This window comes from Panicum virgatum, chromosome 5N, assembly GCF_016808335.1.
Source record: "Panicum virgatum strain AP13 chromosome 5N, P.virgatum_v5, whole genome shotgun sequence".
NCBI lineage: Eukaryota > Viridiplantae > Streptophyta > Magnoliopsida > Poales > Poaceae > Panicum > Panicum virgatum.
In genome coordinates this window covers 61,277,565-61,290,091 of record NC_053149.1, presented here as the reverse complement: position 1 = coordinate 61,290,091, position 12,527 = coordinate 61,277,565, and the positions used below count along the sequence as shown (strand labels likewise).

The window sequence follows — 12,527 nt, the reverse complement described above, 5'->3', positions numbered from 1 at the left end:
GAAGGCTCGAGGAGAAGAACGAGCAGAAGAGAAGTCGCGAAGCAGCAAGAGGTCCCATTCAAAACCATGACATGCTGACGAGCCAAAGCAGAAAAGAACAGTGAACAACGTGTCCGAAGAAGAACCCTCCCGAGAGCACAGACACCATCACAGGTGCAAAGGCGAGAGGGACCGCCACGAAGAAAGATCCAACTGCGATGATCGTCACCATCGCAAAGAATGACACAACAAAGGCCGAAGAGACAGCGGCGGTCGAAGAGAGAAAATTTCATTCTGTTTCTTCCACGGCAAGGACAAAGGCCATTGGACAAATGAATGCCCCTTCGCCATTGAAAGAAAAGAAGAGTTTGATCGGCAGAATTCCCAGCCAGCGAAGCCAGTCAATCATACCTCGCAGTTGCCACCTCAGTCTTCGACGACGGCAACCACTTGGGCTCCTACGCCAAATTAGCCGGTGTCATACCCGGTCTTCAACTACAATCCGCTACCGTATGCGCCACCTTCGCAACAATCAGTACCAATGCTACCACCTCCGCACTATAGTCAGGCATGGTCGAGGAGCTCCACGCCACAGTCTTACGACCCGACAACTTTACCCCCACCTCCGAAGCTCGAACCAGGGCAGTTACCAGAAAGAGCAAACGAGGGACCCTCCGGCAGCAGGGTCAACATCATCAATGCCATCTCCGGAGGATCCAACGAACCGGTACATGAGACGAAGAAGCAGCGCAAAGAATACTTTAGAACTGTTTCCCACGTCAGCGAGGGCAGATGCTTCCGAACAACTTGGTCGCATGTCCCAATATCTTTCACGCAGGCAGACCTTCGGCTGCAACACTACCCACATAATGACCCCCTCATCATAAGGGCAAACATCGGCAAGAATTCAGTGCACTTCGCAGGGAATGATGTAGGAAGAATCTTGGTGGACAATGGGAGCTCTGCAGATATCCTCGTGTGGCAGTGCTTCGTCAAAATGGGGTTCACAGAAACAGCACTGAAGAAGTCACAGTATCCGCTCATTGGCTTCGGAGGCAAGAGAATCAAAACTCTTGGAAAGATAGAGTTCAATGTCACGTTCGGCGAAGCTGCAGTGCAGAGAACCGAAGCAATAACCTTCGATGTGGTCGACATTAACTATCCCTACAATGCCATCTTCAGCCGGAACACCTTGGTCAAATCCGCAGCAGTAATCCATCAGTCGTACCTATGCATGAAGCTGCCTACGGCTGGAGGAATTGTCAGTCTTCGGCAACCAGGAAGATGCAAGAATGTGTGAAGACAATGCATCAACCGCAAGCAAGAATGTCCATGTCATTGAAACCCCAAATGAAGACAATGAGGTAGTAAACAGCGAAGAGCCAGAGAAGTCAGGGGGGTATCCCCAGCGGAACACACGAAGAAGGTGCCATTGTGCGAAGATGTGCCCGACCGAATGGTGATCATCGGAAAAGGGCTTGAAGAGGCCGAAGAGGCCAGGCTAATACAGTTTCTCTGCAACAATCAAGATGTGTTTACTTGGTCCTCTTCGGATCTGTGAGGGGTCAATCGAGAAGTCATCGAGCATGAGCTCAGGGTGAACCCAAAGGCAAAACCAGTAAAGCAAGGCCAAAGGTCAATGTACAAAAATTGCTAGACACGGGCGTCATCCGCGAGGTCCAGTACCCGGAGTGGCTAGCAAATGTTTTCATGGTACCGAAGAAGAACGGGAAGTGGCGAATGTGCATTGACTTCACAATCTTGAACAAGGCATGCCCGAAGGACGAATACCCACTACCACGAATTGACACCCTGGTCGATGCAGCAGCTTGCTCGGAGATGCTCAGTATGTTGGACTGTTTCTCAGGTTATCACCAGATATTCATGAACAAGGCAGACGAAGAGAAGACCAGTTTCACCACACCCTTCGGGACATATTGCTAAGTGAGAATGCCGGAGGGCCTTCGCAATGCCGGATGCACTTTCAACAGAATGATCAAAAAAGTATTGGGGGATCAATTGGGGAGAAACATCTCAGCATACGTCGATGACGTGGTTGTAAGAAGCAAAAAGAAGGAGGATCATATCCAAGATCTTTGCGAAACATTTGCGAATGTTCGTCGCCATGGCCTCAAGTTGAACCCGGAGAAATGTGTCTTCGGCGTGCGAAGAGGCAAACTATTGGGCTGCATGATCACCGAAAGGGGAATCGAGGCAAACCCGGAGAAGATCGAAGCCATTAGGCAGATGAAGCCGCCTACCACAAGAAAGACGGTGCAAAAGTTAACAGGCATATTGGCTTCGTTGAACAGATTCATCTCGAAGTCAGCAAAGAAGTGCCTCCCATTCTTCAAGGCGCTGAAAGGCTCTGGCAACTTAGAATGGGGCGAAAAGCAGGCGAAGGCCTTCGAAGACCTCAAGCAGTACATTAAGAAATTGGTAGTCATGTCCAGCCCTTCGGAGAAGGAGTTGCTGTTATACATCTCCATATCAGGTGCAGCCGTAAGTGCTGCTCTCATCGAAGAGCGCGCGATCGAAGGGGCATTGACACAGGTGCCTATATAATTTGTTTCCGAAGCCCTAAACGGGTCAAAATTGCTATACTCAGAAATGGAGAAAATGGCATATGCGGTGGTCATGGCAGCACGCAAGCTTCGTTACTACTTCCAGAGCCACAAAATCAAGGTTCCAACCTCTTTCCCACTTCGGGACATGTTCGAGGATAGAGAAGCCTCCGGCAGGATAGGCAAATGGGCTACGCAATTAGCAGAGCACACCATTGACTTCGTCTCCAGATCAGCAATCAAGTCACAGGTCTTGGCTGACTTCATCGCAGACTGGACCCCAGTCGCACATTCGCAAGAGCACCCGAAGATAGAAGCAATATGGCAACTTGAGTGTGATGGGGCTTACCAGAGAGACGGAGCAGGAGCTTCAGCAGTCCTGACAGCACCTTCGGGTATGCAACTGAAGTACGCGGTCAGACTTGACTTCAATGGGTGCACCAACAATGTCGCAGAATACGAAGGACTTCTCTTGGGTCTTCGCAAAGCAAGAGCGCTGGGCACACGAACATTAACGATCAGGTCTAATTCAGAGTGGATCACAGGCCAAATAAACAAGTCAAATAGGGCTCTCAAGCCAGAATTTGCGAAGTACCTGGCAGCAGTTCGAAGCATGGAGAAATACTTCCTCGGGTTTAGTATCCGTAGTTTCTCCAGAACGAAGAATAAGCAAGCTGATCAACTGGCGAAGGCAGCAACGCAGTTCGATCCATTACCGCCAGATGTCTTCTTCAAAACATTAAAGAGGCCTCCGTCAATTGTGCCGAAGAACCAGCCAAATTAGTCAATGCCATAACCAGCGAAGACTGGAGGCCCCGCCATAATGGCCTATCTTCGCGGACACTTCGTCCCGGAGGACGAGAAGGAGGAGAAGAGAATGGCAACTTCGGGCCAGGAATTACAGAATCATAGGCGAAGAGTTATACCGAGGGGGAGTCTGCGCACCACTCCTAAAGTGCATCTCATGTGAAGAGGGCAAACAGCTGCTTGAAGAGATACATGCAGGGATGTGTTCTTCCCATAGCGCAACTAGGGCCCTGGTCGGCAAAGCTTTCCGCGAAAGATTTTATTGGCCATCGGCCGTGGCAGACGCTCACGATGTGGTTCGCACATATCCAAATTGCCAAAGGCACGCCCCATACAGCAAATTCCCACCCGACGAGGTGCAGCTACTGCCTCCGGTATGGCCCCTCGCACGATGGGGCATTGATATTGTCGGACCACTGCCTACAGCTCCAGGTAACTACAAGTACACTGCCGTGGCGGTAGAGTACTTCTCCAAATGGGTCGAGGCCAAGGCACTCAGGGATATCACAGCAGGAGCCCTACAAAAAAAATTTTGGCAGAACATCGTCTGTCGCTTCGGGGTCCCAAAGGAGGTTACAGTGGACAATGGCAAGCAGTTTGACTGCGCAACTTTCCGGGAGTTCACCACTCAACTTGGCACCAACTTATGCTTCGCTTCGGTCTACCACCCGCAGTCCAACGGCGCGGTGGAAAGGGCCAACGACATCATCTTCGCAGGCATCAAGAAAAAGATCATTGAGTTGCCGAAGGGGAAATGGGCGGATGAGCTGCCGAGGGTCATATGGTCTCATAACACAACAGAGTCCAGGACCACGAAGTTCACCCCTTTCAAGCTCCTATATGGTAAAGAAGCCGTAACACCCGAGGAAATCAAACTCAAATCCTGGAGAACAGCCGAAGGGGCAGAAAACATCGAAGAAGACATCAAGCCCTTAATTGACACAATCGAAGCTGGCAAGATACAAGCAGCAATCTACTTGGGAAAATATCAAGAGGAAACACGAAGGTGGAAGAATAAGAAAGTGAAGCCCAGAAACATCAAAGAGGGCGACTTGGTGCTTCGAAGATTACCGAAGGCCAAGCAAAAGGGCAACATGCACAGCAAGTGGGAAGGCCCATTCATCGTCGCATCTATGGCAAGGCCAGAGGCCTGCAGGCTCTGCACGCTAGAAGGCACCAAAGACCCTTATTCATGGAATAAGGACATGCTACAGAAGTACTACGTGTAGAAAATGTGTAAAAGCCACCAGAGGAAAATAACCGAAGGGGCTTGTAGGGCAAATTCTTTCCTTTTTCTCAATGTAAATTCGCACAATGTATCGAAGGGCCCGTACTCTTTTCCTCACGGGGGAAGCTTTCGAGTGTCCACTCGGGCGCCGAAGGTGTGAGGTTTTTAACGAGGCGGAACCCTATGCAACCCTTTGTAAAATATAAACAAGGCCCCCACAAAAGAGTCGAAGGTACAGGCACGCTGCAAAGGCGCCGAAGCGTCTATCCCCCTTTGTCAAAGCGAAGATGGGAGTCATAGGCGTGAAGTACAAGCCATAACGCTTGAAAGAAGTAAGCACGAGGCGCAACCCCGATTAAGGGCTTCGCTCCTCTTAGCTTCACTTCCGAAGAAATTAAAAAAATCCCATCGCATGAAAGCGAAGGGTGGAAAGTCCTGCCGCGCGAAAGCCGAAGGCTAGGCGCAAACCTCTCCGGCTAAAGAGCTGAAGGTCCCCTAACAAAATTCCGTCGCATGAAAGCGAAGGGTGGAAAGTCATGTCGCGCGAAAGCCGAAGGCTAGGCTCGAACCTCTCCGGCTAAAGAGCCGAAGGTCCCCTAACAAAATCCCGTCGCATGAAAGTGAATGGTGGAAAGTCCTGTTGCGCCAAAGCCGAAGGCTAGGCACGAACCTCTCCGGCTAAAGAGCCGAAGGTTCCCTAACAAAATCCCATCGAATGAAAGCGAAGGGTGGAAAGTCCTGTCGCGCGAAAGTCGAAGGCTAGGCGCGAACCTCTCCGGCTAAACAGCTGAAGGTCCCCTAACAAAATCCCGTCGCATGAAAGCGAAGGGTGGAAAGTCCTGTCGCGCGAAAGCCGAAGGCTAGGCGCGAACCTCTCCGGCTAAAGAGCCGAAGAAACCTGTGCAAGCCCTCACGAGCAAAGCCGAAGGCAAAGGCGTGCATAATTAAAACAAGAGGCCGGAGGGGCTAAAAGACATTTCACAGTCATCATCCCCGCCAGTCGAGCGAAGGGGGGTGGCGCTTCGCAAAACAAGAAACACACACGACGCCGGTGAAGATGAACGAACAAAAAGGCGTTTGTAACCTCGCCCGCGCAAAAGGGGGGGTGGCGCTTCGCAGAATATATTTGTGCACAGTCGAAGGATACACGCCAAAAAATTACATAATTTATTCCGCACAAAGTACAGGTTTATTACACTGCGAAGATACAAGTTTATTACACTGCGAAGATACACTTCGCACGAAGGCACGAAGAAATAAATTACATAGTTACATCTGAGGCTTCTTCCTCGAAGACTAGGCGGTCCACCTCAGATATGATTTCCCGGACCGCCACATCTATTATTTCTTCGGCTGTCCGTCGAAGAAATGCTTCGAAGTCGTCCCCTGAAACCGAGGGCAACGCAAATTAACTAGAGCTCTCGTCGAAGATGCCTTTGAGTCAGTACATAAATTCATGAGGCGACAGGGGATCTTCGTCCACCGGCTCCGGCTTCGGCTCACGGAGACCGGCGAGAGCACTATATGGCCTATCGGTATCGAGAATCCGTTTTATTTCGCGACGAAGCATGAGGTCAGCAAGGATCTTCGCGTGTTTTTCGGGATCACGCTGAAATTCGGCAAAAAAAATGCTTCGTATCGGCGTTCCGAAGATCGTAAACACGCTCCCTATCTGCCCAAAATTCTTCAAATGAAACCAAAGGGTAACGAATATGGAACTTCGCCCAGGACTTACCAGCAACATAGAAATTCCCTCGCATTAGCTGGCGAGGCAGCACGCCTTCGGTCACCTGCGCAGGGGCCAACGCAGGGTCCTGCGCAGGCACCGAAGGTGTTAGTTTCCAAAAAATCATAATTACAACACAAAAGTGGACTGTCACACAACCACGGCCCTCACACCTCGCCAGCTGCAGGGTGAGAAGAGCCCCCCATGGCTTGGTCTTCGACCGCCGGGGCTCGGTCGGTGGCCCCACGACTGCCGCCGGCATTTCCTCCATCGCCGACCGCTACCTCGTCACCATCATCGCCAGAAGGCGGCGTAGCGCCTCCGCCGGCGTGGTCGCCACCACCTTCGGCATCAGCAGTCGGAGCTTCGGCAAGGATGGGCTCCGCAACAGCGTCGGCTTTGGCTTGAAGCTAAAAAACATGAATTCCCACAGATGTAAAGATGCATTTCAGGGCGAAGAAAAGGCGCATCAAAAAGAAGATGAAAGTACCTGGGCCTTCATTCGATCAACTTCGTGATGCACGATCGCGTGGCCTTTGCCCTTGAAGAAGTGGTCCATGAAATTTTTGGCAATGTTCTTCGCAAGAGGCAACAGAGCTGGGCTTTCGTCACAGTGCTAGCGCTGGCAACGGAGCTGGGCTTTCATCACAGTGCTGGCGCTGGCAGCTTCGGAAGGGAATAAGCTGTACACCGCAGCACTTAGTGTGCGAACGGTGACAACAGTGCTAATATCCTCATTGAAATGAGCCCCAGCGTCCAGCATAGCAATACATACTCGGAGCCACTTGAAGAAGTCGTCCACCCCGACGGTGTCCCCCGAAGATACATCAGGAGCATCAAGCCCGTACTTCTTCAAGATATCTGGAAGCTCTTTCTAAAGCATGGTCTCCCCTGCTCTCACCGACTCCTTGAAGGAATGGAAATGTTTGTGCATAAGAGCCCGCTGCTTTTCGGCGGCGTCTTCGAGCAACTTCGCGGCCTTCGCTGCATCCTCCGCCTTCACCGCCCGGTCAGCTGTCGCCAGCAACTCCGTGGTGAGGGTCGCCTTTTCTTCGGAAGATTTGTCGAGGCGCCATTGCAGTGCTTCTTTTTCTTTCTCCAGTGTAGCCACCTTCGCCTCCAGATCTGCAACGGCAGCCTTTGAGCTCTCTTCGGCCGCCAACTGTCGAGCGGCACAACGCGCAGCCACGAAGGCCTTCAGCGACAAATCTTGTGCACTCTCCAGCATGTTCGTCAGTCCACTCACCATCAGGTATTTTTCCATTAGAGGGAAGCAAAACGAGCCACCCGCCTCCGCCAGTAATTCACGTTCACGGTCCGCCAAGACCATCAGGTATTTTTCCATTAGAGGGAAGCAAAACGAGCCACTCGCCTCCGCCAGTAATTCACGCTCACGGTCCGCCAAGATGCACGGTCGTGGGCTTCGCTCCGAGCTCCGTGGCAACAGCTTTGGGATCAGCATTGCGCACGAAGAAGCTGCTGTTGTCCGACGTGCTGCTTGACTCTTCGCCAGCACTCCTTTTCGTCCCAGAGCTGGACGCAGTGTTGTGCTCAGGCAACTTCTCGGCATCTTTGCCGGAGGCAGAGACTTCGCGCGGCGCAGACGAGCGACGGGGGGAGTCGATGACGATGTTCACCTCCTCGTCGCCTTCCTCGTAATCACTCTTCGGAGCGGTGCTGAACTCAAGGTCCAGGTTCGAAGGAACCGCCCTCAAGGGTGGCGCCTCTTTAGGAGCAGAGAAGGGTGGCGCCTCGGCAGCCGCAGGGTTGCTGTCTTCGCTCCCGTCGTCTTCGGAGTCCCCCTTGCTTTGCAGGGGAGACTGTTGCAAGATGGCGTCGAGGAGCCGGACTCTCTTCTTCGGCTCTGCGGACGAAGACGCCCATTTCAGTTTTGCTTTTTCCAAAGCCTTCGCCTTCGCCTTCTCCGGGCCGCCCTGGCCCTCAGCAAGCCTCAACTCGGGCGCCCGCTGAGGAGCGGCGAGGCCCAAGACGTGGAACACCCGATTCCGTCGAGCCCCGCTAAGATTCCCGACAAGGGCTTTGTACTCGTCCCTCGAGACCGACCCGACCATCTCGTCGGCCCGGCTCTTGATAACAACAGGGTCCACCCCTGCATCGCCGAAGAGGCACAAAGTGTAAGCAAAAGAGCGAAGCATAGACATCCATAACAAGAGCTTAAGCACGAAAACTCACGGTCGGTTCGAAGGCTGAAGACGGTCACGAAATCAGGTACCGGAATGCCTTCGATCCAGCGGTCCTCGGCCAACCAGCTGGATATGTCCCAGCCGACCCTGATGGGAAAGCAGCCGCATGCGACGAACTCTTCGATGATGTCGCGCGTGCTGAAGGTCTTCGATAGTTTCCGCAGCAGGGCGAGAAGAGCCTCATCATCGGCTCGGACATGACAGGCGGCTTTCGGCACATCGCCAAGAGCAGCAATGCGGTCGACGACGAGGGGATGGGTCTTCGTGACGGGGTCCAATGTCACCTTGTGATAGAACCAGTACGATGACCAATCGTTGGCCCACTTGTTCTTGCTCGCGGTGACTGGACTCGGAAGGTTCTTGTGAAAGGCGAAGGTGTAACAGCCATATTGGGGAATGGCTGATATCTCCGCACCTCCGGTTGATTGCACAGAAATTTTCTTCAGTTGATAATGCACCCTGAAGGCACGAGCGAAGCCTTCGGCGCTTGGAGAAAGACGGCACGTCTTCGCCAGCCACATGTACAGGTTCAGCCGCACGATCGAGGTAGGTGTCATCTGATGCAAGTACACCTTGAACAGACAAAAGATGTCCACTACCACGGGGTCCAAGGGCATCCAAAGGCCGGCGGTGAACAAGTCACGGAAGACGATCACTTCGTCGGCGCGGGGATGAGCAACAGTCTCACCCGTCGGAGGAGCGCGGACATCGTCCGCAGAGACGAAGCCTCGACGAGCCAAATCATCGAGGAGGGACGGAGTCATCTTCGACAAGCCAAGTACGGTGGTCGTCGGACCTCCCGAGTGATTCTTCTTCGGAGCCATATCCGAAGATCCAGATTGTTCCGCGGTCGCCACTCTTGAAGTGTATTACCAATAGAGTTCGAACAAAAATGATCTCCGATAGAACCTCCGCGAGATGACAAACGAGGAGGCTTGAAAGCAAAGGCAACGTGAAGTAGCTTAGCGCTGTCGCGACGCCGCTATTTAAAAGGGGGGTGAGCGCGAGACCCAGCACGCGCGGCGCCGCGAAGTGGAAAGACGGCGGTACCCCGCGCTACGCGTCTAAGATTAGAGAACCGAGGGGCCATTTTGGTCTTTTCAAAGCCACGAGTCAAAGAGAAATTTCCCCGCCAAGAATTTTTAATTCGATAATTTGAGCACAAATTAACGGCTCAATTCTGAAATCTTTGCTCCTTCGGCGAAAGTATAACATTTTTTACAGGGTAACACGGACTGTACTTCGCCAGACACCATCGCGGGGCCCAGCCCGAAGGGTGGCGCTTCGGGGCGCTGATGGCGCCCACGGGGTCGAAGCCGTGCCCTTCCCGAAGGCCGGGCCGAGGCTCCGAGGGGCTACTGTTGGGGACACCACCTTCGGATCGGACGCCGAAGGTCCGCGAAGACCAGACGGCGTATGCGTTGAAGCCAACGCCAGGAACGAACGCAGAGGACATCCATCTTCGCTTATCTTCGGGTGGCAAGACGAAGATGTGCGAAGACCCGGCGACGAAACTGTCTGAGCGAGTCATCAAGTGGATTCCATGACCTTCGACGAGATGGACGAAGAGGACCGGCGGGAAGTACGGGCCCGTCTGAGTTGTAGCACACTCATGTTGCCCTAGCAAAATTACATGTACATTTAGGAATATTCCGAGAATATGACCGTTGTAAGAGTGCAAAAGCATAATTGTATCTATAAGTTGTAACGTCACCTGTAAATACTTCTTGTCATGCCCATTGATGATACAGATAAAATAGTGAGAATCTTTCCTCCTTGTTTTACATGTTCATTCATTACTGCTGTTGTAGTGCGCTTCTGTTTCGGAGACACTCTCCACCGACACCATGCGCAGGGCCGCCGTCGCCGTTCCCGCGTCCACCGAAGGCCGGGGGTGCCGGAGTTGGGGAACGCGCCGCCACAAGACGGAGTCCCGGGATGTACTCGGGGCTCGGGCGGCGTGATCTCGGCGTCACGGATGAAGACGCACCAGCCGGCGCAGGGGCCGCGGCCTGGAGCGGTGGCGGCGGCGACGGTGCAGGAGTGGGTAGCGCCGGCGTCGCAGTCCGGTACGGTGGGGGTTCGCGGTGCTTGTGCGACGGCCTGGCGCGGTGGAACCGGAAGCGGTTCCGGGGCCGCGACGAATCGCCAGTTGCTCGGCCCGGCGGCGTCGTGGTTCGACGCTGGACGTCGAGGCTGTGGACGACGACCGCCGACGCTCATGGCGAGGAAGCGGCGATTACCACGGCGAGGTTCTCCGGCGCGCAGAGGTCCAGCGAGGCGGTTGCCGACGTCAGGCAGGGCATGGCTGCGGTGTGGAGGACGGACTCCAGCGTTCTGGACTCGGATGTCGCGGCGGCCACGGTGCAGCGGATGAGTCCGGCGGTGAAGTCCGAGGACGGGGCGACGACGCACTTGGCGAAGGACATCGCAGAAGGCTCGAACAAGAAGATTCACGGGTGAGTTTCTAGGCGCCATGTTCGTACTCACCTTCGGTTCGTGAAGGCCACAGGGCCTCCCCCTGTTCATCGTTCTCGGCGAAATCCAAACCTGCGAACCGAGCGAGTGCGTGTGCTGATAACGTGTTAAAAGGAAATCTGGTTTGGATGTAATGATTCTCTTGTTAATGATAACTGAACAGTGATTACACTTTTATATGTGCTCAAGGGGCACCGACGCGCCTGTTCGGAAGGACACGCCCCTTCCGAACGGCCCATTCATATGCAGACGCGTCCTGTCATTAGTGGACCCTAATGACGGGATTAACTAACTAATGCGCGTGCTTAAACTAATTAATCACACATTAATAATTTCTAACACGTACGTCAGCCTGGTTCAGCGGAACTCGTCAGATGTCAAGTCGCCGAGGTCAGCGTACGTCGTGGTTAGCTCTCCTCGTCTAACGGCACGAAGGATCGTCAGCTCATTCTGCGAGGGAAAGCATATACTCTTCCTTTCCCGAGTCCCGACCACGACGCTGGAGGAGCTAGCTACTAGGTTAGGTACGTGCACTGCGGTGGGAAAACAAGGACGACGCGGGGCGTGGAATTCCTGGGTGGATCACACGATCGATCTTCCGTACGTGTGCATGTTCTCACTCTGTTTTCCATGCACGATCGCCCCCTTTTCCGCCGTGATAGATCCAGCGGCGGGGAACGTAACTTTGCAATCCGAATCGGAAGACATCACCGATCTCCGGCGAGCGAGTGGGCATGAACCTAGATACCTAACCTAACCGAGGCAACTGCTGCGTCACAGTTGGTTCGCAATGCGCAGCAACGCCAATCTGTTCCTATAATCCTATCCAATTGTTCACTTGCAAAAAGACGTCGCATTCCTCCCATTCTTTTGCGGGTGCAAGTCTCTGCAAGAGACAGCGCATTCGACAGCCCAGGGCCAGAACACCTCGGTGCACGCACAGGATACTATACTACACGAGCACTGATCCACCACCGGTGCCGAGCACTAGCGCGCACCATGCACTGCCAAGATCTTGGGCGGGCGCCCCTCATTGCGGCGTTGACCGGCGGCCGGCGGGGGCCGGGTGCGGGCGGTAGGTGGTGGGGTTCCCATTCCCACGCGCGCACGAACGCCCAGCGGCAGTGCTCCAGCGGCGGGGAGTGGTAGACACATGCGAAGCCGCGCCCACGTCCACACTCCAGGCCTACGCATGCGACACCTCGCCGGCACGGGTCAGTGTCAGCAGCGCAAGAAGAGGACCGAGGTGGATGTCAGAGGGAAACCGCCTTGTTTAGTTGCGTAAACTTTAGGGCGTAGAGTACTGTAGTACTTTTATTTGTATTTGTTAATTATTATCCGATTATGGATTAACTAGGCTCAAAAGATTCAACTCGCAAATTACAAATAAACTGTGTAATTAGTTATTTTATTTAGCTACATTTAATACTTTATATATGTGTTCAAAGATTTGATGTGATGGGAAATCTTATAAAGTTTTGGAATTTTAAAGACAACTAAACAAGGGCCAAGAAACTGAGCAAAAAAGTTGATGCCCCGGG

At 53.3% G+C, this 12,527-nt stretch overlaps 1 protein-coding gene across 1 annotated transcript; it reads right to left on the bottom strand.

Annotated features, from left to right (window-relative positions):
- Positions 1-6,471: 6,471 nt before the first annotated feature.
- Positions 6,472-7,532, bottom strand: LOC120675026 (myristoylated alanine-rich C-kinase substrate-like). The gene is made up of 2 exons (XM_039956115.1): positions 7,206-7,532; positions 6,472-6,714 (listed from the first exon to the last, which is right to left on the bottom strand). Exons 1-2 carry the CDS (start codon positions 7,530-7,532, stop codon positions 6,472-6,474), a joined length of 570 nt encoding a protein of 189 aa, XP_039812049.1.
- Positions 7,533-12,527: the final 4,995 nt, after the last annotated feature.